General features: G+C 56.8%; 7 protein-coding genes across 7 annotated transcripts; 2 read left to right on the plus strand and 5 right to left on the minus strand.

Annotated features, from left to right (window-relative positions):
- Positions 1-231: 231 nt before the first annotated feature.
- On the plus strand, positions 232-3,874 carry REV1 (deoxycytidyl transferase; the record flags this gene model as incomplete). Its single annotated transcript, XM_066780844.1, has 2 exons — positions 232-286; positions 342-3,874. The coding sequence occupies 2 exons, from the start codon at positions 232-234 to the stop codon at positions 3,872-3,874; spliced, it is 3,588 nt and encodes a 1,195-aa protein (XP_066628790.1).
- Positions 3,875-4,789: 915 nt separating this feature from the next.
- On the minus strand, positions 4,790-5,755 carry RPL44 (60S ribosomal protein eL42; the record flags this gene model as incomplete). The annotated part of the gene is made up of 5 exons (XM_066780845.1): positions 4,790-4,829; positions 4,886-5,070; positions 5,127-5,160; positions 5,219-5,277; positions 5,753-5,755. The coding sequence occupies 5 exons, from the start codon at positions 5,753-5,755 to the stop codon at positions 4,790-4,792; spliced, it is 321 nt and encodes a 106-aa protein (XP_066628791.1).
- Positions 5,756-6,146: 391 nt separating this feature from the next.
- Positions 6,147-9,574, minus strand: SRC1 (inner nuclear membrane protein enriched at telomere/subtelomere region; the record flags this gene model as incomplete). The annotated part of the gene is made up of 4 exons (XM_066780846.1): positions 6,147-6,430; positions 6,550-6,711; positions 7,306-7,817; positions 7,971-9,574. The coding sequence occupies 4 exons, from the start codon at positions 9,572-9,574 to the stop codon at positions 6,147-6,149; spliced, it is 2,562 nt and encodes an 853-aa protein (XP_066628792.1).
- Positions 9,575-12,164: 2,590 nt separating this feature from the next.
- Positions 12,165-13,360, plus strand: SLS55_009446 (uncharacterized protein; the record flags this gene model as incomplete). The annotated part of the gene is made up of 2 exons (XM_066780847.1): positions 12,165-13,095; positions 13,293-13,360. The coding sequence occupies 2 exons, from the start codon at positions 12,165-12,167 to the stop codon at positions 13,358-13,360; spliced, it is 999 nt and encodes a 332-aa protein (XP_066628793.1).
- A 2,859-nt stretch (positions 13,361-16,219) lies between these two features.
- Positions 16,220-16,957, minus strand: CRC1 (carnitine transporter; the record flags this gene model as incomplete). Its single annotated transcript, XM_066780848.1, has 2 exons — positions 16,220-16,887; positions 16,954-16,957. The coding sequence occupies 2 exons, from the start codon at positions 16,955-16,957 to the stop codon at positions 16,220-16,222; spliced, it is 672 nt and encodes a 223-aa protein (XP_066628794.1).
- A 1,611-nt stretch (positions 16,958-18,568) lies between these two features.
- On the minus strand, positions 18,569-21,175 carry APL2 (beta-adaptin; the record flags this gene model as incomplete). The annotated part of the gene is made up of 8 exons (XM_066780849.1): positions 18,569-19,019; positions 19,072-19,250; positions 19,301-19,477; positions 19,527-20,095; positions 20,143-20,780; positions 20,840-20,971; positions 21,028-21,048; positions 21,099-21,175. 8 exons carry the CDS (start codon positions 21,173-21,175, stop codon positions 18,569-18,571), a joined length of 2,244 nt encoding a protein of 747 aa, XP_066628795.1.
- Positions 21,176-22,555: 1,380 nt separating this feature from the next.
- Positions 22,556-23,698, minus strand: SLS55_009449 (uncharacterized protein; the record flags this gene model as incomplete). The annotated part of the gene is made up of 2 exons (XM_066780850.1): positions 22,556-23,220; positions 23,281-23,698. 2 exons carry the CDS (start codon positions 23,696-23,698, stop codon positions 22,556-22,558), a joined length of 1,083 nt encoding a protein of 360 aa, XP_066628796.1.
- Positions 23,699-25,383: the final 1,685 nt, after the last annotated feature.

Raw genomic sequence — 25,383 nt, forward strand, 5'->3', positions numbered from 1 at the left:
TGAGATGCCGGCGCAAGCGCAGCTCGAACTTTTTCTGGTCCGAGGACTGGGCGGTGAGCAGATTCTGGATTCTGCCGCCAAGGATTTTAGCGCTACCTACATCGGTGGGACTGAGCAATGACGTTCGCGTCACACGCCATTCCATTGTTCCAGCGTCCGTACCGCTGTGTGCGCCGCCATCCCGACTCCTGAGCCGTGAACCCACGATGCTCCTCAGGGGCGCACGTCATCATGGGTTCGCGCCTCGAGAGCAATTCCAACGCTGTCCGCAAGCGCATAGAGAACCGTACGCGCTCGCCACCCGTCGCGTACGGCCGCCGCTAACCACGCTACGCGTCCAGACACTTTCGACAACGAAGAGGGCGAGGAATATGAGGCCTCCAACTTCGGCGGCTTCGCTGATTACTTCCGACGCAAGAAGATCAAACTTCAGAACCTAGATGCTGAGCTACGATCTCAGTCCACCGACAAACCTCCCATCTTTCGGGGCGCGGTGGTGCATGTCAATGGCTACACGCAACCCTCGTTGAATGACCTGCACAAACTCATAGTCACTCATGGAGGCGGGTTCATGCAATACCTGGACGGCAAGACCACGGTCACCCACATAATCGCCAGCAGTTTAACTCCGAAGAAAGCGGTCGAATTCCGCAAGTACCGCATCGTGAAGCCGGCATGGGTTGTCGACAGTGTCAATGCTGGCAAGCTGTTGCCATGGGACAGCTATCGTGTCGTGGATGAAGGAGCCGGCCAGAAGCTCCTGGGATTCGATAAGGGCAAGGTTGTGAGCCAGGCAAACGTTAAAACGCGCGGTTATCGGGACCAAACCGACACCAGCTGGTATACGAGCCAGCTCAAGGCGGATATTAGCACACCCACGAGTGCGCGACGTCCACCTTTCGTCTCATCAGAACCCCCCACTCCAGGGCTAGACGAGGACATTGACGCCCTTCCTCCATCGCATCCACCAGGAGATGGTCCTTCTGAGAAGCAACCCGTCATTCAAGATGAAGCTGAGACCAGGCCGGTTGAGCAGTCTATGATCACACCCCCTGAAGGCGGACCTGCGGAATCAAATCCTGACGTCGTGGGGCTCAAAAGGACACCCAGTGACCGTGCAGGCTTGCCGTCAAAGCGGCGGAAGATGACCGCTGAAGAACACAACGCTATCCTTCTAGCCGATCCAAACGTTCGAAAGTCCACCGTAGTCCATCCTGGTTTTCTAGAACAGTATTACCGTGAATCTCGACTTCATCACCTCTCCACATGGAAGGCGGAGCTGAAGTCGCAACTTCAGGCCATGGCAGCTGAAAAGTCGTCCTCGCAGAAACAAACACAGAAACGGCCCCTGGGCTCGCGCCGATACATCCTGCACGTTGATTTTGATAGCTTTTTCGCAGCAGTCTCCCTCAAGAATCACCCCGAATACATGGATAAGCCTGCCGTGGTTGCTCATGGTAACGGCACTGGCTCCGAGATTGCAAGCTGCAACTACCCTGCTCGGAAATTTGGCGTCAAGAACGGGATGTGGATGAAGAGGGCTCTGGACCTTTGTCCGGAACTGAAGACCCTACCTTATGATTTCCCGGCCTACGAAGAAGCCAGCAAATCTTTCTATGAAGCCATTCTAGACACAGGCGGTATCGTACAAAGCGTAAGCATCGACGAGGCATTGATAGATGTTTCTGTCCAATGTATAGCTGTAGGCGGTTCAGATGGGGAAAAGGTGAGCGAGGGAAGCATCTACCGCGAACAGTCTGAGGCGGACACCATCGGTCAGCGACTACGCGATGAGGTGAAGGAGAAAACGGGATGCGCTGTATCGGTTGGCATTGGTCCAAACATCCTATGTGCCAAAGTTGCTTTGCGCAAGGCAAAGCCTGCTGGCCAGTATCAGATCAAGCCGAGCGACGTTTTGGACTTCATTGGCAAGCTTGAGGTTCAGGATCTTCCAGGCGTGGCCCACAGTATCGGCGGCAAACTCGAGGACATTGGTATTAAGTTCGTTGGCGACATCCGAGAGTATTCAAAAGAACGACTGGTCAACGCTCTGGGCCCCAAGACTGGAGAAAAAATTTGGGAATACTCCCGGGGAATTGATCGAACCGAGGTTGGAGATGTTGTCGTGCGCAAATCTGTATCAGCAGAAGTCAACTGGGGTGTGCGCTTCACCAACCAGGAGCAGGTCGACGAGTTCATTGAGAATCTTTGCGGCGAGCTTCATCGTCGTTTGATGAAAGAAAAGGTTAAAGGACGTCAGCTCACCATGAAGGTCATGAAACGAGCAGCGGACGCACCTCTCGACCCTCCGAAACATCTTGGTCACGGGAAATGCGATACGTTCAACAAGAGCTTGGTGCTAGGGGTTGCCACCAAGGACAAGATCGTTCTGGCTAGAGAAGCACTTTCGATCCTGAAGGGATTCGGGGTTTCCCCTGGTGAGCTGCGAGGAATTGGCGTCCAGATGACGAAACTGGAGCCTCTAAAAGGCTCCGGCGATGGAAAGGAAAGCAGCCAGCGTCGACTTCAGTTCAAGGTCGAGGAGCCGAACAAGCCTGCTGCCAAAGCTCCGGCCGATCCTATCCAGGACGATATTTCAACGCCAAAGAAACAGAAGGCATCAGGCGATGTCGTCCAGTTCGGATCTGCTCAGCTCAATTCGGATAGTCCCAGCCGTAAACCCCTCAATACGTTGGGCACTCAATTCGTCATACCAAGCCAAGTCGACCCCAAGGTCCTCGCTGAGCTGCCCCAGGATATCAGGGCTAAGCTGGCAAAACATGTAAAACAGCCACCTTTCGCTGGAGCGGACGTTGTTGTAGATTCGGTTGAAGATGGTAACCCGAATAACCCGTTCTTCGTCAGGCCTATTGCCGGCACCATACTACCCAATCAGTCACAACTTGATGCGGAAACGCTGGCAGCGCTTCCAGAAGATGTGCGAGCTGAAGTCCTCTCTTTCTATCGACAGACCCCAGGTGGCAAGGGCGACCAGCCCGTCCTCCCTCAATCACCCCGCAAGAATCGAATCGTGAACACCAACCTTTCCAAGAAGCCTGCCTTAGCGCCGTTTGCCGGACCTCGCAAGCGCGGCCGTCCTACCAAAGCCGCTTCGCTCGCCGCAGCTGCGGTAGCCAGCGGCAGCAGTACCCTCACACAGTCCAACTTTATCTCTACCCGCCTCGCTCAGCCGGGCTATCGTCCGTCTAGCCGCGATGGCATCGAAACCGACACCGACGACGCTAACACTACCGACCCAGGAGAACGATCGTCTCCGGATCCGGACTTCCTCTCCGCCCTCCCGGAAGACATCCGCCACGAACTTCTCGAGGAGCATCGCCGTGCTCGTCTCCGCAAGCGCGGCGGTCTGACTCTATCCACCGCCGCCGCCGCTGCTGCCATCGTCGCTAACGATCCCTCTGACGGAGCAGCGGGGGACGGCAGTAGTCCTGTCTCTCCAAGTACCAATCTTCCCCCAGGACAACGTACCATTCAGCTGCCGCCACGGCCGCCGCAGCCGACGTTCACAACACGTAGATTGTGGCAGCCGGAGAAGCTGCGCGGGGCGATGCGCGAGTGGCTTCACGAGTTCAGGGACGACGGCCCTTACCATGAAGACGTAGACGCCCTAGGTGTGTACCTGCGGAAGGTGGTCTTGGAGGAGCGGGATCTGGACAAGGCGGTTGGGCTGGTGAAGTGGTTTGAGTGGATGGTTAGAGAAGAGTTTATCGGCGGCGGTGATGGTCAAAGTGGTGGTGACACACAGAGGCCAGCCATCAAAGGGAGGGAGGGGTGGGAAGATACTGTGGCGAAGGTGAAAGGAGTAGTTCAGGAATCTATTGCGGAGAGGGGCTTGGGTAGGGTGGATCTTTGAGCCCTTTGCGATGTAAGGCGTTTCTTGGGGGAGGCGAAATACCCGGCGCATTGTCAGCATATTACCAATACAACTTGCGATCATTATGAGCAGTAGTGGACGCCGAAGAGCTTGGGCACTGCCGTCATGTACAGTGTTCATCATGCAATGTGTTGGTAAAGAGAACTAACTTCGTCATTGCAAAAGATACACTGTAAACCGGGCATACGGTGTTCATTAAGTGCCACCCTTAACGAAGCAAGACTTTGCTCCCACCATTGGGAAGCTTGGACTTGAGGAGCACATACGGCCGCACGCGCCTGTCCGTGCCGGGATAGAACGACGGAGCGCGGTTGAGCTGGTTAACGGTGTAATAAAGGTACCCGTCCTCCGCTGTGGAGACTGGCGCATTTCATCACGAATCAGCAGACACATGGAAAGATTCACAAGGGGCCAAACAGGGTAGACGCAGCGTAATGAAGTCATTCTGTGGTGATTATGCAGGTACTCCAGCAGGGACAGAGTTCCGTGATAGCCGTTTCCAAGATTCTCGGGGGGCGTTTGATTAGAGCTGCGAGGGGGGCCTGGGCGACGTGGATGTGGCACATGATGGTCAACTTCATCATGGATCGTTGATCGCCGCGGCGGGGCACTCTTCCGTATCCCATCCCGCTCCAAGCGAGCGTCAAGTCGCTCACGTCTGGAGAAAATGCCGCTGGAGAATTGCACCCTCTGCAATGATGTTCGATCTGCACGCCTCAACCCAGTCGCATTGGTTCTTTAATTTTGTGACATAATCCGCGGTCCGCCCTGTAGACCGTAAAATCCACCCAAGCCGTTTTGGCCAGTGCTACCCGTCCCTCATTCAACCGAAGAAGTTCCCCCAAATGCACCACATGAAACCATGCTGAGGACATGCAAAAGGAAAGGAATTGCTTAGAAGACAAGCGCCGCACCCTTGGTCTTCTTATCGCCACTGTAGAGGAATCGTCAGCAATTACGCCGGCTGAGCGCGAAAGCGGGCCGACATACCCAAGCTCGAAGTGCTTGCAGCGCTTGAGGGAGAGCTGAGCCTTGGTCTTGCAAGTGGTGCACTCCAGCCTCAGGACGACCTTCTTGGTGGTCTTGGCCTTCTTGTGGAAGACGGGCTTGGTCTGACCACCGTAACCGGACTGCTTGCGATCATAACGACGCTTTCCCTGGGCGAACAGCGAAGCCTGGTAATGGAGTGTCAGCCAAATCTCCGATTCGACAGCGAAATCTCCACTCGTACCTTGCCAGCCTTGTACTGGGTCACCCTGTGCTGGCTGTGCGGTGTTTTAGTATTTGTTCGGGGACCGTTTGATGCGTAGATTCAGAACTAACGTGTGCTTCTTACACGCCTTGCCCTTGCAATACGTGCGCCTCGTCTTAGGAACGTTGACCTGGACACGCGTCAGCAAAACGTAGCGCTCAAGGTGGTTGTTGTGTAATTTTGGTGATCCCATGTGATTCCATGAAATCCACACCACCGGCATCCTATTTGCTAGCTTATGTCGTATGGCATAGTCAGAGAGACTCGGTCGGGCTGTATCTGGTTGCGCATGCTGAATTGGAAGTCTCGGAGGTTCGTGACGAGGTTGAAATGTCCGAGGCAAGTGACGGAGTTGAGATTTCGGACGCGAGTGAGCACCGGCTTCTCCGACGTCGGGGAGTCGCAAAAGGTCGATATCAGGCCTCTTACTGCCAGCAGAGGAGATTCCGAGGGATGGCAGCGTCGAAATGGGCGCGGGTTGGGCGGTCGCAGGTGAAGCCGTCAAGGTCGGACGGCGGGCCATGTAGCAAGCAAATTGGATGCCGAGATGGGAGATCCTCCATCCAAATCCCTCCTCCAGTAAGCGGGAAAGGTGGGCAGCTTACCATCTTGACGGTTGTAAGGGGTCACGGATGGTGGTTGGTGAGTCGTTGGCGGTGGTGTCGTCCTTGGAGATTGTGCGAGCTTCATTTTCGCCCGCCTTTGTGGGTTCGGCCTTCGGCTCGACGGCACGTGACACCCGCAGAACACTGACCAAATCGCCGTCGCCTGCCCGCTCGATGCACACTCCTCAACAACATGGTCACACAAGAGGCGACAAAAGTTCTCACTATCGTGCTCCCGTCTAGACAGCCTCTACAGTGCACTCAAAATGACCGCTCACGTTGAGCAAGATAGCACTCGGCAGATGGAATGCGATTGTCTCTCCGGAGTCGAAACACGGCCATCTCACTGAATTTACTGTTCCTTGACCCACTAGCCGAGTACACTTTACCGTCTTTACCACAGAATCGCCAGCAGTCCCGCGATCGCACCAACGCCAGTCATTACCGCTCGGACAGCGTGCAGCCTGTTCCACTTGACGATGAGGGACTCGACGTCCTGTTCAGTCAGGGCCGCCTCGCCAGACGGCTTTCCTTCGAGCGACTCAACGTAGCCCATCAGCTTGTTGTTCACGGGCTTGATGACGAGCAGTGTGAACGGTACGATCCCCGGAATAGCCACCGCAGCCAGAGCGTTCAGGTAGAACGACCTTTCCGACAGCAGGCCAATGTGCTTCCCGTCTAAAGATTATCAGAGTCAGCCCTCGCCAGTTCAACCGCGCAACGCTTCAAGTCGAAACAAAACCTGCTTGTAGCCAAGGCTTCGATTGCTCACGCAATAAAGGCAGGGGCCGTCTTACGCTGCGTCATGAGGTAGGAGAATGACACGCCGGATGCCAATGCCAAACCGGGCCCGGTGGCCATGCCGAGCTCGTACTGATACTTCCATTGCTTGGCTCTAAGGTCCACGGGCGACTTGTTGATGGTTGGGATGAGAGCAAGGCTGATCCAGCTGCACGCGCCTGTTGGCCGCCGTGGTCAGCACGACGGATGGTGCAATCGGTGTTGTTGCCTACCTGACCACCATGCCGCAGACGTGATCCCCACGACCTGCGCGGTGCGTATGAGAAGGGGGACCGAGTCGTTTGTAAGAGTCGCCATTTAAAGATGAAGTTCCAATGCTGCTGCAATCGCAGGTTGCCGTGAGGGGTTTGGTTTTATAATATGGTGGAGAGCGCTGTTCCTGTCGCTTCCGAGCGTCCCTGGCCCATCCCCGCCTTCTAATAGCACATAATCTAGGGCTAGAATCCTGCTGGGGTGAGATTCCGCAGCCATCGACTACCATTGGCCCATCCGGGGTAGCGCCCAACCGACCGGTTGTCAAAGGCGCGAGTTCCGAGCTCTCGGCCCCGCCAATCCCGTGTCGCTCCGCTTCTTGTACACTTGCTTCAGGCATCAACTTGCAGAAGAAGAAGCTCATCAAAACCCATTTACCCTGCGCCTGGTATTCATATCCTTTCCCGAACTAATTAACAAGTCGCACGCGGCCATCAAACTAGACAAAATACGTAGTAAACCATGTGGTCTGCGCAGCGCCACCTAGTAGATCGGTCTACCTTCATCCCAGGTCTTCCTCTCCTTCATCTCTTCTTTGACCTGTGGATGGGGAGGGCTATTGGTCAACGCCGCATTTCGTGAACCCATGCTCAACCGACCCTGTTCCTTCTTGACATCTCCACTTTCAATGGCCCCGACGGCGCCGACCCACTCCCATACCCTGCTCACATCACCGGTGCGAGTCTCCCTCACGCTGGGCCGCACGTTTGAATTCTGCTCAACCTTCTTCTGCACCCGCTCCCACAGTTTCTGCCTCCGCTTCGCACTAAACTCATCCCGGAGAATGTCGTCCCGGAGCTGTGCCATGCTGATGAAACTTTCATGGTACCTGCCCGGTTCCTGTGCGTGACAGGCTGCTTGCACCTTCAGCTGATCCAGGGCGAAACTAGCGAGCAGCTTTGCGCGCTTTTCGGTCGCGGTCGAGGATACCCAAGCCGACTTGGAGTAAAGGAATGCGCCGAACATGGCCAACAAGCTTATAAGCTTCCAAAGATGGCGTGCCAACGCGAGTCTGATGGATCGTCTCGTGGCGCAGGCGAGGGAGATCCGGGCGAGACTTTTGGAGGTGATTCTTCGGGTTCCGGACTCTCTGTTGGGGCAAAGCCGTATCTGATCAGTCAGACGATTCAGCAGGCCTAAAGGGCTATGAAACAAAGAGACTTACCCGTCCACCTCGCTGACAATTTCATCGCGGAGCATTACATCCCCGATAGCGCTGGACCAAAGGTCATCGAATTCGGCTTGCGACATCCCTTTTCGGCGCTTGGTAGATATTTCCTCCTTCAGTCTTTGCTCGTTGATCTCGGGACCAGCAAGATGATTTCCAATCTCGTCCGTGAGATCTCCACATTCGAACTTGGCATTCCTGTCACGGAGCTCCTCCACTGCCCGATCAGCAACTGCTTTCACCTTTCTGGCCTTCTCGCTGTCTGGTTCGCAGCTGGGTGCCAAAGGAACGAGGCCTCCGAACGAGAGTGGATGAGGTCTGAGAATGAAGTCGGGCTCGCATACGGTCTTCAATTCCGGATAGCAATACGCGTGGTTGGGGCATGGTTCGCACTGCGGCAGAAGCACCTCAATACTCCTCGCTGACTCTGGGACTTCCAGTTCGTCCAGGCTGATTGGAGCCCTTCCAACACCGCAGTAGCCAACCGCAAGCTTCTCAGTGCGCCACCAGGCTCCAAACCCACCAAGCAGAGCCACTAAGATCGTCAGCGGAGCGGCCTTCAATGCCCCTGAACTTCGTTGGCGCGGCCGGCTCCTCCGTGGAGGGAGAATGTCAGTCTTTCCCTGCGCCGCCCTTTCACGGACAAGCTCCAGCTGTTCCTCTGGCGTGAATTCCTCGCCTGCATCAAAACCCCCTTGCTCTCCTTCCGAGTCCTGTGCTGCCATGATATCCTCTTCCTCTTGCTCGAATGCTGGCGTAGGAGAACGCTTCTTGGGCGTGGGGTCTCTCCTGCGCACGACCGACGACTCATGTCTCGTCGCCGACGAGAGAGTGCCATCATCCTCTGGTGCGGCGCTGAGAATCTCGGTCTTCCTTCGGCTCACAGCGCTCTTCCTTTTATCACCATAGTCGGCACCCAGAGTGGTCCTCCTCCTATCCCGCTCGACAGAGCGAGGCTCGTATGCCGGGGAGCCGCTCTGGAAAGGATTATCCGTGGAGAAAGGGCTTGCTTCATCATGATCCTGCTGCTTGACAACTGGGGTTGCAGACTGTCTGGGTGCGCGCGATGATGGCGTTCGCTCATCAATGTTCTCAAGTTCTGGGGCTCGAACGGGCTTCGTTGATGCGCGCTTCGAAGGCGACCTTGACGTTCTACTCCGCGGGACCGGTGTGAGGTCAAGGTCTGGCTCCACCGAGGCGGTTGTGCGGCGTGTGCTTCTACGCGTCGAAGCACTGGGTGCCAGCGAGGGAGCGTCGCTTTCCTCAGTCATCCCTCTGGTCGACCGGCGTGTGCTCCTACGCACGCTCTCCGAGGGCGCCAGGGAAGCAACTTCATCCTCGTCGCTGTCACTCTGCGCGATGCTTGTTTCCCGGCTCGATGGTACATCGACTATGCCCCTAGCCGAGCGTTTTGTCCGCGACTGGGCGGTCAGGTGCCTTTGCGCCTGCGGGGCGACATACTGGTTGAAGAGGGCGATGAGCTCGGGCTTTTTGGCGGACGAGGGGTATTTGACGTTGTGCGCAACGAGGATCGAGCGCAGCCTCGGCACAGTGATGGTGGAGGGGTCGAAATCGGGCGAAAAGTATTCGTATTCGTCCATGCTGGTTGGTAGGTGTTGGCTGTTGCCAGGAGTGACGGGCTACGTCAGAAAGGCAAATCGGCGAGATTGTGCCACGCCGACCAGACTGGCGCGCAATCGGGATTAAGAACGTGAGTGACCCTTGTGCTGAAACGGTTAGCTGCAAGGGGGACGCCTTGTTGGCAGTTGTTGTAGGTTACGGTGGGCGACGATGGTCTCAGACAATCAGCGAAAGGTGGTGGTGGCGGCAAGCGGTAAACATGGCCTCAGCTTCTTTTCTTGGCGTTCGCCTCTTACCAGGCAACGATACGGCGATGAAACTACTGTCACGTGCAGCATCTCACTTCTCCCTAGGTTCCCCGCCCTGTCTCGCCGAGACGCCGAACACCTCCCATGTGATTCGTCATATTTTAGCTTGCCGAATCTCAGAGTGTATCGACTTCCCTGTGCTCGCATAAAGTAGAGTTGCCTTCGCGTCAATCAAGGCGTCCATAGCAAACAGAGCCTTGAGTCACAATGCGTTACAAGATGTTGTACTCCACGGAAACAAGCCAGTTAAGAGATAGTGTGTAGAGCACATCCGAATGCTCTGGTATGGTTTTTGAACCTTGAAAGAAGTTAGATCCCTCGTAACATGTTTTATGCATGATAGATACCTTTGATACAATATGACTTACCGATGACCTGCAACCGCGGATGCCCTCTAAGCGATGTAAATGTCCTGCATCCAACCGCGAAACATTGTTGGCCGCACCTGCGCCACCCAAGTGTATACTGTCTCTGCACATGCACTACGCTCAGGATTAGAGAGACGCCAAGCGAAGAACGGAATAGCGGAACGGCAATTTTAAGGGAGCACATCTTGAACGTAGTATGTACATAGCCATGGTGGTTTCTCGTGCAGAAGAAATGGCCGGGTTCTGCCCTATCAAAGGCTGCTTGTTAACGGCCCCTGTCTGCCTCGTTAATTGCTTAGGCGGGCTTCTGTTCTGGCACTCTCCTACCATTAACAGGCAGCTGCACCGACAGTTCACAAGTGCCTCGTTACAGCACGACGGAGTGAGACATGCATTTGTCACCGGTGGTTGGAAGGTGCAAATAGCGAGGAAGGCAGAAGGATGTGCATGATGCAGAAGCCGCTGACGCGAGGCAGGCACATTCTAGTGGTCGGAAAGACGGTGGAGGGGACGAGGGCACTCGGGGAGACTGAATCCCAAAGGCCCATGCGTCAGACGCAAGCACAACGCCACGTCTTTTGGGTCTCCACAGTAGTGAGCATGTGAGAGAAGCCAGTTCAGGCATATGGGCCGCCTAACGCAAAGTTCTGCTGCATACCGGTGCGGGTCAGTTCACCGGATTATTGGATGCGATCCCAGGAAAGTCGATGTTTTGAAAGGCAAGAAGGACAACAGTGATCTACCCAACGCGGCCAGCGGTTTCGGTGCTGACCCCGCTTGAAATGGAAACCAGGTCGGCCATTAGCGTGCCCGGGGCATACATAGACATTGTATTTCGGTCAGCCAAACACGGACATAGTCCTCCTTGCCGCTGGGCTGTGTATACACGATGGGCGCAAATTCCCACCGGTCTGCTAGGCAGCAAGAGCTGAGCCCTGCTTGCGGCTGCCCGAGTCGAGGAAGAACGGCGGAGGGCGCTTTTTCGCATCGAGCGGCGTGCGGAGGGCGGCACTTCAGTTTGCAGTCATAGGCCCCAACGGGGCAAAGGTTGGTAAACGCTCACCGTCGGGGGGGCTATGCTGAAGGTTTGCTCTCTTAAGTAGCGGCGCCACATCCAGCTGCCGCGCAACATGACGAGCGGAGGTGTGCAGGCAACAGACGGCCATCCGGGAGGGGCACTGCAGACTCTGGCTGAGCGTCTGCAACGCGCCGTGGCGTTAGACAAGCCGCTGGTGTGGATAGATGGCAGGAGCCGGGCTGACGCGCAGCAGCGGCACGAGGCCGGCAAGGCATCCTGGAGGTGCCGCTGATGCCACGCGGACAGGAGGAGGGTTGGGTTGAGGGCATATCATGGCGGGCGGCGCCCGCGCAGTCGCGAAGGGTCGACGCCCTACCAGCCGCTACGTCATTTTTTCCCTGTGGTCGAGCCCGAACCCCAGCCTGCAGAGCAGAGAAGGCGGTAGAACTTGGAAGCTGCCACCTCGAGCTGCCCAAGCCAGCCACCGGCGAGTGTTGAATGCGCACCCGCTCGCTCTCCTGACCTCTTTTCTTCCTTCGCTGCTCCTCGCGCACTCCATCTCCAGTCCCCAGCAGGCTTGGTTGCCCATCCGCGGGTCCCCGTCAATCACGCGCGCGTGCGGAGGCCCACCACGCGCGATCGACAGTGCTGCCACCGTCATCCGCCCCACGACCCGCCAGCCTCGCAGCCTTCCCGCCCCGAGCCCAACACGCCGCCCGCCCGCGCTGCGACCCGGTCTTCTGTCGTCCACGGCTCTGCTCCCGCTCAAATTGTCCGGTGCGTTGCTGCGCTAGTTGGCGATCGCTCAGCACCGACGACAACAACTGCTGGTAAATAGAGTCGGCTGCACGCGCCCGTTGCACGACTCGCTACGCACTGCACGCACGCTGCCGCCTCACCCCGCGAGCAGCCCCAGATGTCCGTCATCTACAAAGAAACAACCCGCGAGCGCGACTGGGACCTCCAGTCGCACGCCTCTCGCAAAGCCCCCTCCTCCGTCATCCGCCGCTACCGCGTCGCCGACGACAATCCGTACGGTGACGATCACTACGAGGAAACCCGCATCGTCACCCGCGAACGCGAGGCCGATCCGCCCGTTGTACGCCAGCGCTATGTAGTCGACCGAGACTCCGACCGCGCCTCCGGTCGCGACGTTCACGAATACCGCTACGTCGAGCGCGACGTCGACCGCCCTGCGTCGCCCCGCCGCGACGTGCATGAATATCGCATAAAGCGCGACGTCATCGAACACTCGCCATCGCCCCCTCGCGTCCGCCAGTACACCATTGAACGCGAAATCGACGAGGAGCCGAACGAGCCGTACGCCCTGGAGAAGTACTCCAAGTCCACCGAGTTCTTCTCTCGTCCAGATCCTCCGCCACAGCCTATCGTCATCAGGCAATCCAACCCGCAGCCAATCATTGTCCAAGAAGCTCCCGTCAGGCAGCAAATCATCCTGAGGAGGGAGGAACCCCAATACGAGTTCATCGAGCGCTCTGAAGTAGAAGACCGTCAGGTTGCCAAGCGTCCGGATCCCCGTGAGGACGACTACTACTACGAACGAAGGATCCGTGAAGTTGACCACGGCCGTGGTTGGGAAGAAGATGACTACTACGAACGCGAACGCGGTCGCGCACGGCATGGTGAGCACGACTGGCACAGCGACGACGAGTACGAGTATATTCGACGTACCCGGGATGAGGAGTTCCGCGATCGCAGCCCACACCATCGCCGCCATCTGGCCGAGGGAATCGTTGCCGGTGTCGGCGCCGCCCAGTTGATTCGCCATCAGCGCAGGCAGAAGGGCGAAGATCCGGGTCATGGTGTTCGACAGAGTCTTGGTTATGGTGCGCTTGGTGCTGTTGGTGCGGAGGCTCTTTCCCGCGCTCGGAGAGAGTTCAGGTCACGTTCCCGATCCGAGGGTCGTCACCATCACCATCACCATCACAGACGCGACAGGTCCCACTCAAGGGGACGCAAGGTCGCGGGCGTGGCCGCCCTTGCTGCAGTAGGTGCACTCGCATATGCTGCTGGTCGTGGCCAGAAGGGAAATCCCAATACCAATGTGATCGAGCGGAGAAGTCGCTCCAGAAGGCGCCGTCACTCAGTTAGCGGAGCGAGTGGCGACGATTTCAGTCCATCTCCATCGCGGTCTAGGTCAAAGAGCAAACACCGCGATCCGGAGCACAAAAACAGACGCATAGCCCAGGCCGGGCTTGCTAGTGCGGCGGTGGCCGGCCTCGTTGAACGAGCTCGCAGCAGGTCTCGGAGCAGACGCAACAAGAAATCACGCAGCCGTAGTAGACTGAGGACTGGTGTTCCTATCGCCGCCGCTGGCCTTGGCGGAGCAGCGCTCGCTGGTCTCTACGAAAAGAACGCGGGCAAGAAAGCTGGCAAGGAAGAACGCATATCACGGTCAAGGTCAAGGTCAAGGTCGAAGTCAAGATCTCGATCTAGGTCGGTACCCTCACGTTCTCGGCGGGCATCCGCAAGTGACCCAGCTCTTGTAGTATACGGTGGTGATCCCATCTACGTCGAGCCAAGTGCGAGCGGACGCCATCGCCGCTCTGGGAGCTTAGGATATGATCCTGACGATCCGGCTGATTATCGTGGTCGACGCCACCCATCCGATTCTGGTTCCGAGTCTGATGGGAGAAGGCGTCGACACCGGTCTAGCCGTAGTAGGAGCAGGAGTCGTTCTAGAGCGGTCGCTGAGGCAGCAGCACTTGCTGGTGTCGCTGGTGTTGCGGCTCACGAGGCGGCCAAGAGACGAGAACGCAAAAAAGCGGATAAGAAAGAGAGGAAGCGTAAGTTTAGCCGAATGTTTCAATCACCGAACAATATCGACTAACAGGTCTTTAGGTGCAGAGGAGGAACGCCCGTTTAGCGAGGAAGCATATAGCCCTCCTCCACCGGGTGCCTATCCTGCCGAGCCCTATCCTCCCGGGGCGTATCCGCCTGAGAACGGACGTTATTTCCCGGAAACCAACCAGTTCCCTCCGCCGCCGCAAGGGTACGATGCAGCAATGCAACAGGGTCCTTACGAGCCGGCTCCTTTCGGCGGCCCTGCTGTGTATAATCCAGCAGACTACGGTCCTAATCCTGGCCCTGCGCAGCCGGCTTACCCCCATCAACAACAAGCACCATACTTCCCGCCGCCACCTCGAGAGCCGCAGCCTGAATACTACGAAGACCGGGGTCACCATCGTGGAGATGACAATGTGAGTGCTCCGTCCGCTCCGTCGGCGATCGAGGAACCGTATATTGGTGGGTCCGCCGTTCATTGATGCATTGAACTGTTGGACAGCCAGAGGCTTGGAAAATACTGACACGTATGCGTGCAGCTAGTCTAAGGACCGGAGCGACCAGTGAAGCATCGCAACAACAGCCGCAAAAGTCCGAGAAAAGCGTTCAATTCGATTTACCAACCCCCGTACCCTCACCAGAACTGACACGCGAACGTCCCCGCAAAATCGATGACGACGAGGAATATGAGATTGTGAGTTCCGACGAGGACTCCCCAGGGGGCCGGCGGCAGAATAGAACGTCGCGCCCACGCCAGCACGATGAATACGATGACTACGATGTCGACGATCATGACCTTCACGAAGATGGACGCCCGCCCTTGCATAGCCGCTCCCGCGATTCTTCTCACTCAGCCTTCCGTAACCGACCAGATTCACCTTCCTCCATCTCTTCCGGCGAGACAATCGAGCTTCCACAGCGCTTCGACCCTAACGGTCGTCCCGTGCCGCAACGTGGCGAAGACCCACTTGCCGACAAGTTGGAAGACTTCCTGTCTGGGGGTAACTCGGCGGGGAAGATGTTTCAAAAGCTCACGAGCGACCTGCTGGGTGCCGGCAGCGCAAGCGGAAGTCGGCCTGGTGGAAGAAGGCGGTAGGCGGACATCGCGTACAGGCTTTTTGCTCTTCTTCCACTTTTTGAGAAACAAGCCTTGGAATGATACCTGTTTTTCCCCTTTTTCTTATTCTTTTCACTGTTCAATAGATGCTGACGACTGATGACGATGATCAACGAATCTCCTTGGTTGCGACTCGGCTTGTTCAGTTATCACAAAACCCACGATCAAGGGGGCTTACCACCACTTTGATGATATACATTTAATACCTCGTACTTTTTAAGATCCCTGTTTCAAGCAAAGATTGGTCGTTGGTTGTACTTCTTTTGGGTTTCTGCATCTCATGTACTTATTTTTTCCTGATGATTTTCCCTTTGTTGGAAAAAAGAACATCCCTTCCAATAAGCTCATGATCATGAAAATACGAAAGCCGAAAGATAGTAATGGTACCATGAATCCACTTCGATCTCAATAAAGAAATGTACCAGAATCCTTCACATCCTAGCTGATTGCAGAAGTGATTAAGCTCACCTGTGTTTATCTTACGAGAGACGCTATGTGGCTATTGGAATCGTTTTCGTGTATTTTTGCAGTTTCAAAACTCGCATGTACGTCTGGATGTAGGTTCCAGCTGCCACCATAAGAATGTTGTACCGACTCATTGCGACGTTGTTCTCAAAGGCATACGCAAAATAACACGAGTAGACTTACATCAATGATGATTTGTGGATTGATCAAGTGTGAACTCGTATGCTTCTACGAAATCTTTTGTACGTGACGGCCGTGCAGGAAACGCTGATACTGGAAGCTCTAGGTGGTCTCGAAAAGCGTAAATGGAAAGAAGAACAGAGTAAACAACCAGCCCCTTTATGCATGTATGATAGAAGTCAGCTCGCCGCCGTCCCCTAAAGCACAACAATGAAGATGCGTCCAAAGACTTGAAAACGACGCCACCGTTTCACCTCCTCAAGGAAAAATGCAAAGCAGTCAGCCTCCTTTAAAGTTGTCATTCAACATCATCAAACATGGCCATTTCCCATTCTCTTTCTTTTCTTGCACAAGTATACTTCAACACATGAAACGGATACCCTCCATCCAGTACCATGAGATGCCTAGTCGAAGAACTTGGTCATCGCCTTCTGCGCCAACTCCACGCCCAAAAAGGTCGCCGCATTGGCCGGCACGGCTCTCGCCATGGCGGGGCCCAAACCGGGGAAGAAGGCCTTGGCGCCGCCGCCACGGACGTATATATCGCGGATAGTACCACGGATGGTGGGGTTGCCCTCGGCGCTCTGCAGACGGCTCTTGATGGTGTCGACGGGGAAGACGGGGATCCACATGGCGACACCCGCGGCGCCGCCGGCGGCCATGACGGCGGTGAGCGACAGCTCGCCTGGAGAGCCGTCGGCCTTCTTGGGTGTGAGCCGGCGCTTGATGAGCTCATAAGTGGCGAAGTAGGCGGCGGAGCCGGGCCCGTCGCGCGCCAGCGTCATGGCGGAGCCGCGAAAGACGCTGCGGATGCCGCCCTCCTTGTACAGCTGGCGCACCACGTCCACGCCTCCGCTATACTTGGGCTTCTCGCCGGGGGCCAGCTGCTTCTGACCTTGGATCTGGAGGAGGACCTTGACGCGCTCGAAGGGGGCGGTGATGAGCGTCATGGGGATAGCGCTGAAAAAGCCGGCGGCGGAGGTTTGCCCGATGGTGAACTGGTCATTGTGGACGGGGGACACGGAGGAGACGAGCTGCTTGCCGACATCGTAGCCCCAGAAGGATACGGCGACTGGAAGGAGGGTATGACGTTAGTCCAGATTGAAGTCAAAATTGGCGGGAAGTGAAGAGAACTTACACATGGGCGTCACTCCTACCAAAGGTGCGGAAACACCGGCGTAGAGACCCTGCGTTGGCGCACCTTAGTCCTGAGGTTCTTTATGCAGGGAAGACGAAGCAGCTGCAGGTTGCCGTTGCGCGACACGGCAGCAACATCTCGCAGGCGACGACCCCTCTTCGTCACAACCACACCACCGAGAGGTCCGACCCATTCCTCGACACCAATCCCCCAATCCCCAGAAGACACAAAAGCAGAGAGGCAAAAGAAGGAAACTTACCCTCGCCAAGCCCTCCCTCGCGATCGTCCGCCTCACCACGTCCATAGCGCCGCTGTACACACCCTTCTCGGCCGTCTGCAGCCGTACCTTGACGAGGTCGAATGGGTGGCCCACGACGACGGCGCACACGCCGCCCACGCCACCCGCCGCCAGCGCGCGCAGGCTTTGCAGCGACGACTTGGTCGCTTCGGCCACGTCCTGCTTCAGCTCCTCCTTGCTCGGCAGCGCCGCCGCCGCCGCGTCCAGGGTCTTCTCCGCCGGCATCGTGTTGTTATGTGCTGGTATTCGCGGGTCTCGGCACAAAGGCGGATGGCCAAGGATGTTGGAGTGAAGGCTGGTGACTGGTTATACCACGCGTGCGCCGGAGAGGAAGCCGAGCAGCTTTCGCGTTTGTGGGGGAGGGGTCGAGGCCCGGTTGTTGTTCGCGTGTGATGCGGGTGTCTGCTGTCGAATCGGACGAAAGGCGCCGGGCTTCCCTCTTTCAGCAAGACAAATGAGGCGCGTCGAGCGTGCACCACGTGGGAGGGCTCGGTGTTCAAAAGTCTGGGCGCCGCGTGTGACGAGCAACGGGGAGCCGGGGAGCGCAAGCGAAATACTACGTGTAGTATTCTCACGGCGCGGTGTTGAACAATAAAATGGCGTGGGAGGAATAGGAGGGGTGAAAGGAGGAGAGCGGCGGGGTGGGAGAGCACAAAAGAAGCTACGCGGTGGGTAGAGCTTGAGCTCGGACGGCGTGGGGAGCAAAGGTAGGTGAAGGGATCTCGGGATGCGCAGGTCGAGAGTAGAACAAGGGAGAAGAGGGTTTGGGCAGGCAAGGCGATATATGAGCGTCGGCCCCTCGATTCCCAGAGTTCGAAAAGTTGTTGCGGCTCCTCGCTGGGCCGACGGGCGCTGGCTGCATCCGCCCGCGCGTCAGCCACTGCTTGTCGAGGCCGCGGGCATGTGAAAGTTGCCGAGGCTCGACGCACCGCCTGCAGCCGAGAGCCCGGCCTTGCTCCCGTCGGCCCACGCGTTATTGGCCGCGCTCCGCGCTCCGCCCGTGGCCCTCTGCTACAGGACCTTCTTCGGACGAAAGCATCCACAATCCCATTGATAGGTATACGTACTTCATTAAACCTGCCCACGGCCGCCGAATTTTGTCTATGTGTCTTCGTGCTACTTGCATGCTTTCATCTACCCCGTGGCTTCGTCCAATCCCATCGTTGCCGTACGCACGTAGCGCTGCCTAATCCACCCCACAAACTAGCTGACCGAAGCTCCATTCGTGCGCCCCGCCCCGCCTGTCCACTGTGGGGCCCCAGCTTGGTGCCGGCCTTCCGCTCCGCCAGCCTCCTTGGCACTTCCCACCTAATCTCATCAGATCAGATCCAACAGGTCGTTGCTCGATTTCTGCTGTTGCTGCCCCATCTGCTGCTGTGGCGGCGGAGGCTGGCTTCCTCCGGTCAGGTCCATGGCCGCAAAACCGTTCATCATATCGTTCGCTCCACTCGCTCCGGGAGTGCCTGCGCTGGCAGGTGCCGGCACTGCTCCACCGCTGCCAAACAGGCCCATGAGGTCATCCATGTTGTTGTTCGGCCCGGGCCCTGCCGAAGTCGGCGATGCCACACGTTGTGGCGTTCCTGCCAATCCCTCCAGACCAGATGACCCAGAAGGCGGCTGGCTCTGCATCGACGCCGGCGCCGCGCCATCGAAGTCGATGTCGAGCAAGTTCTCGACGTTGCTAGGCGGCGGACCAGAGCCACCCGACACTGCTGCTGCTGCGGCTGCCGCAGCAATGGGATTCTCGCGCGCAAGCTGGCGTTGTTCCCTGGAATCTGTTAGCACCGATATCCTTGCATTTTCTGCAGAAGACAACGTACTCGATAGCGGCTTTCTGCATGGCCTCGGCGCCGAACCGGCCTTGACCAAGGAATGACTCGGGTAGCTTGTGGTATACCGACGCCAGCGTCGAGAGCTCTAAAATGAGCTGATCCAAAAGCGCCGGAGGTAATGAGGGAATGGTCGTGGTGATCGGGGGTTTCTCTGAAAGGACCACGCTCTATTTCTCATTAGAATTGGTTGCTACTCCAAGGATCAGACAGAACTTACCTTGGTGGTCTGCGGATCGCTCGAAAGCAGCCTCCAGTAAACGTAGGCGCGGTCTCTGACATCAGGGTTGTCGCACTCTGCAGTCGCGGACTGGAGAACCTTCTGAACCAGACCTTGCGACTGATCAGGCTTCTTCAAGAAGAGCTTGACAACGGCGGTGAGGATTTGCAGCTGAGTCTGTGCGAGAGGTTAGAATGATTCACGCAAGACTCATGGGAAGTCGTACCTGGGTGAATTCTTCGCTGAATCCATCCACAAAACCCGCGAGTATTTCTCCTGCATTGCTGATCTTCTCCGCGTATTCACCGACAATCCAGATGAGAGCTCCTCTGGCAATAGGCTCGTCCAGCTCGTCAATGCACTGGCAGAGTGTGGGTATTATACCCTCGTACCCGGGGTATTTCCGAAAAATGTCTTTGACCACCACAACTGCCTCTTGCACGACGTAGTTAACCTTGGTGTTGATGAGATCAAGGAGGGTGTTGACGCAATTCTCTGTGGCGCTCTCGATCTTGATGGCAACCTGGCCAATGGCCTTGACAGCCCGCCTGGCGAAATCCATGTCTACTTCGGTAGCGTATTCCTTCAATTCCTGAAGCAATTGATCGACGTTCCGGTCATTGGCTATCCGCACCATAATCTCCAGCTTCTCCAGCTTAAGGTACGGGGGGTCGTTGTACTTGCAGAAGAAAACACGCATCTCTTTACTGAGAACGTCGGGCTGCTTCTGGAGAAGGAGGTCAATGTTGCGAAGGGCGACGTATTGAACTTCGGGCGCGGAGGACACAAGCGTCACTGGACCAGTCAGCCAGGACCAGTAGTAAGACAAATACAGCACTCACCAAGCGGAGGAGCCATCTTCTTCAGGTAGGACTTGGCGAGCTCGGGACCAATGTACTTCATGTGCAAGAATACAACCTTGACTGCGGCAAGAACAACGCTAGGGTTGACGTGCTGGAATTGCGGCGACACTCTCTCGCAAATGTGTTCAGCCTCCTTGACATCCGAAGCCTTGTAGTCAGCCAGAGCAGTCAGGATGGTGACACGACCCCATTCAGTACACTCATTCAGAGCCATCAACATCTTCTTTAATCTCTGGGGCGTGATGTCGAAAACATTCATGTCGGGGGCGGACTCGTGGATCTCAACTAGAGCGGTGACGGAGTTGGCAACGACCATAGGGTTGGGGTCGCCAATGAGCTCCTGCAGGATTTCCAGAAAGCCATTCTCCACGCACATGGTGGGGTTGAGATCGAACAGCTTGGCGACGCAGATGACGGCGGTCTTGCGGACGTAGGGAGACTCATCGCGCAGCGTTTTCCTTAGCGGTTCCTCCATGTAATCCACCATCTTGTCAACGCGAATGCAGCCCATTGTCCTTATGGCAAGGGCGCGGACCAAGGGGTTGGGGTCCTCGGAATCCTGGACGAAGGTGTTGACGGCGAGAATGCAGAGGTCGGGGTGTGATTTCGCATAGTTCCTGCACGCCGCAGCGGTCAGATTATGGAAGGTACCGGGAGGAGCAAGGACGCAACGCACATGAGGTACAGGTACACAAGCTTCTTCTGGTCGAGATCGGCCGTGGCGATGTTCTTCAGGACGTCGGGGAACAAGGCAGATACATCCTTGCCCAGGGTCATGGACATGATGGTCTTCTGGATCGCTTCTTTGCTGCGCTCTTCTCAGTATGGAGCATGATTAGCAGGGGGTGGTCGGCGGGGACGTACCGTTCGTAGGCATATTGCGATCTAGCTCTAGTCAGCGCCTAACTCGACACGCGGGGGGATCGCACACTCACACAAGGCCAGCACGCAGCTCAAAGGTTTCGCCCTTGCGGGGGACGGCGAAGGCGCCGCGAATTCGGTTGACTGCCATCTCTACTGTTCAGCTGCAGAGGTGACGACGGCAGCTGCGCCCCTCATGCACCGACTTCCTGGTATTATTTCGGAGCCTGACGCCGCAGGGACGGGGGTCGGCGAACGCTGGCGGAAAGGCTGCGCAGGCGATTGGCAGCGAGTGCGGAGAGCTGTGAAGGGCGGAACAACGAGTCGGCGGGTTGCAGAGGTGGTGGGCGGTGAAGATGCGAACGCGTGGTGTCGCGGAGGAGCTCGAGGCGGATGCGGTGTTCTGGCTTCTAGCATAAGTCAAGGGCTGACTTACCGCCCGCCTCAAAGGCTAATGATGCTACGCAACCGCCCCAAGCTTATCCCGTGCCAAGCCGCCAGAAGTCCACTCCCCACCGCACCCATGCAATCTGCCTCGTCTCTGCATCCTCGACACTCATACACGTTCTTGAGATGGTTCGGTCGCAATTCCCCTCTCGTTGCGCCGGCCACACTGACTCGCTCCCAGACTTCGAATCTACCAAACCTCCGCCGCCTCTTTGTCGAGGCCCGCAGCGAGGCCGAGGAGAGTGCATATTCCCGCAATGCGGTATGCTTTACTCCTGCCTAAGAAATGCACCCTCTGACGGTGGCAAAGTTTTATAACTTGGTTCTGTTCATGTCTTCCGTCGCCGTCTTCAGTCTCGTCGCTCAGCGCATGACCGCTAGCAAAGCCTGCGCCTGATCCCATCGCATTATTGTAGCGCCTGGTCTATGGGCGCGAAGCCTCGAATCGCAGAAGTCTTTCAATGCCAGCCCCTTGAGTCCGGAAGAGGTTGCCACACCTGGCATGCGGCAACGACTTTCATCCTGATCTTCAGCAACATGCCCAGCGTCTTCGTCACCGTGTAAGCCGCATGCCTTTATCTTATCCGCACCCATCGGGCACGCCTCAAATCGTCCTCTCCACCGTCAGAATATCCTGTCCTCGTGTCAGGGCGGCTGACGTCACAGTCCTACACGAAACAGACAGTGTGTGCATGATGCAGTTGAGATAGCAATGCTAGCACTCCGTTTTTATAGATGCGGTCAGCTTATGTATCAGAACTTGAATATGTGCATGTGACGTTGGCACTGATTCCTTTTTTTTTTTTTCTGAATTATTAGTTTCCTATCGAGAATACGTACAGCGAGCCCTAGACGGGGTATGAGCGAATGACAATGCGGGTATCCTTTTGGGTATCAAAACAGGCGCAAGCTCCACGTCCCACCTCCTCCTCAGCCAACTCCATCCCCTCCGTTGCAAAATAATTATACTGATAAAAAGATTGAAGAAAAATAAAAAGAAAGCAGGGTACTCGTAAGCAATTCGTTCTTCGTACATCGTACAAATTCACCACTATTCATCACGCATCATCTGTAGGACGACAGTTTAGATGCTTTCGACCTGGCCAGCTTGGAGGGCCTTGTTGAAGCTGGTGTCGTGGGTGCCATAGCCGAAGTCGGCACCACCTTCCTCGCGGTACCTGCTGGGGCCTTCGCCGACGGCATCGGCCTGCGCAAGCTGAGACTGAACAGTCTGATTCGTTGCAGGCAAGAAGATGACCTTGCTGTTCGCGGTCTTTGCCATTGCTTGCATGGCCTCGAGGTAGCGGATCTGCATGGCAGGAGCGCTGGACAGGATGTCGGCGGCCTGGCGCATGAGTTTGGCAGACTCGACTTCGGCGCGTGCGGCGATGACCTTGGCTTCTCCGGTACGCTTGCTCTGGGCGGCCATGGACAGAGAGTCCTGGAGCTCCTGGCTGAAAATGATGTCCTTGATGAGCATGCTTTCGACTTCGACACCCCACGACGTCGAGGTGTCTTCGATAATCTCGCGGATCGAGGCGGCAATCTCCTCGCGGCGCTCGATAACATCCTGGAGCACGCGAGCGCCGATGACGTGGCGAAGGGTAGTCTGAGTGCGCTCGACAAGTGCCTGGCGGATGTTGGCGATACCAAAGGCAGCCTTGTGTGGCGATGTGATGCGGTAGTAGATGACTGAGGTGAGATAGAGCGAAACGTTGTCCTTGGTCATGCAGACCTGCTTAGGGACCTCTGTTCAATGCGCATTAGAGCCTCTATCGCCGTTGATCCGCGGGTGTTCTCGCTACTCACCGACTATCTGGATCTTGACATCAACTTGAATCAAGTTCTCGCTAAGCGGGTTCACCTTGACAAGACCAGGGTCTACTGCGCGAGCGAAGCGACCGAATTTGGTAACCAGGCCGACATTGCCCTGGCTTACAGGCTTATAAGGGTTGGGACAGATCAGGCAGCATGGAATAGCACCCATAGTGCCAATGCAAGAGCCGAGGGCGTTGATCATGGCACCATACCAGCCGTGGGCGGCAGAGTCTTCGGTATCGGGCTTAAGAACCTGGGCATAGCTGGGTTGGAGGTCTTCGCGACGTGGAGGCTGGACTTTAACAATGGGCTCATCGCTGTTGTCGCGAACGCGCCGGGTAGAGCTGGCGGTGCTGTCGGAGACGGGCGCCTTGCCGTTGGTGGTGCGCGGGGCAGTAGAGGAGTCCATGGTGGGTGTTGGGCGAAGGTGGAGAGAGCGGGCGGGGAAGCTTCGTAACTGGGGAGACGCGGGTGTTGTGTGCGACTACAAACGTGCAAGTCGCTGAATATGACTGTGGAATGTAAGAGAAAGGGACAAAGAGCTGTGCGAGCGGCAGGTGATATATAACTAGCGCGACCGAGGATGGATCAACGGCGGAGAGACAAGGGCGCCTTGCACGAAGGATGCGGAGGTGAGCTCACCAGAGGGTTGAGCTTACCCAATTGGGAGGGAGCTTGCAGCGGGCCACGGCCAATGCGAAGCTTGTCGCTTTAGTGCGTAGGTGCGACCACGGTGGCCGGGGCTGTGCAAATCCAGAGGGCCCAACTCTCAACCGCGGCTGCGCTTCTGTGCTGCGCGCGCAACACTTTCCAACCTCCAACGCCGTCCGCAAGCGCGCGGCTTTCTTCAGGTGAAGGGCGATTGGACAGCAGGGCGGTGTCGTAAGGCCGCCGCGTGCAGGCCCGTTGCTGGGAGACCAGCCCAGAAACGCTGGCGCGGCAGGGCAGACGCACACAATCAAAACATCCTCCGCCGAGCCCGTTCAATGACATCAGCTGGTGGAATGCGCCCACAGGTGGCAGTCGGCAAAGCCGGCACCGCGGACGGGAGTCGCCTTGTTCCAGGCAGCGCACAATGATCCTTCGACGGTCACGGGTTCCATCATGGTGCAGCCGCCACCGCCATGCGGCTCAGCGAATACAACGCTGCTTCGACTTTACGGGCTGACTATCGCGAGGCAGAACCCTTCTTCGCACGGTCAGCCCAGGCGGTGACGCGAAAGTCCCCGTAGTACTTCCAAATATACCTCGAAGGATGCGCCAAGCCGAGGACTCCATGGTGCGAGAACAACAGGGCCATGGCACATGGCGCAGTTCTGCTGTGTTGGCCGCACGTGCCCTTCCCTCCCTTTGCTTGCATGGGTTCGTACGTAAAGCTGGCGGATGGTGCTGCGATGTTGTGAGCGAGTGAGCGAGTCCCGTGGGTGGATCGGCACCTGGAAGGAAGAGGCTGTGTATTTTTCACAGGGCTGAAGAAGGCCTTCGCTTCTTCTCCAGACCCACCGAATCTGACCGCAAGCTAATCCGTCCGCTTTGCAAGATTCTGGGGGCCGTCTCTAGCACGCCTAAGCATTTCGGCTTCTACCATATCGGCTTCCGAGTGCCGGCTCTCTACCAGGGACCTGGCATCTCAACGGCCACGGCCCTTGAAGCAGGGCCGAACCAAACCCTTGCCCATGCCGAACATCCGGGCACCTTTCCCCAGCTTTTCTTGCAAGCCACCTAGTGCAGGATCCCGCTTCGGCATCGTCATTTACCTAGAGTTGCGGGATTTTGCCTCAAGTGGTGGCTATGTCTTCCCGCTTGCACTGCCTGAACCCCCCCGCCGAAACAAGCGAGACCGAAGCCCGTTCATCCAAGTGTTGTGTGACCAGAATCATAACGTTATTGACGAAGGACTCTGACAGCATACCGGGAGCATGGGCATTTGCCCGTGCCAGATCAACGCCCGCTAAAGCTTTCTTGGGAGCTTTCTTGGAGCAGGAATGTTCATAGGAGAAGAAACCATGCATTCCATGGAACATGATCTCCTTGGGCTATCCGAACGGCGCCAGCTTGTTCGTCGTGTGCACCTTCTCGCGATGAGATAGCATG

Source organism: Diplodia seriata (assembly GCF_021436955.1).
Source record: "Diplodia seriata strain FDS-637 chromosome Unknown scaffold_10, whole genome shotgun sequence".
NCBI classification, from domain to species: Eukaryota; Fungi; Ascomycota; class Dothideomycetes; order Botryosphaeriales; family Botryosphaeriaceae; genus Diplodia; species Diplodia seriata.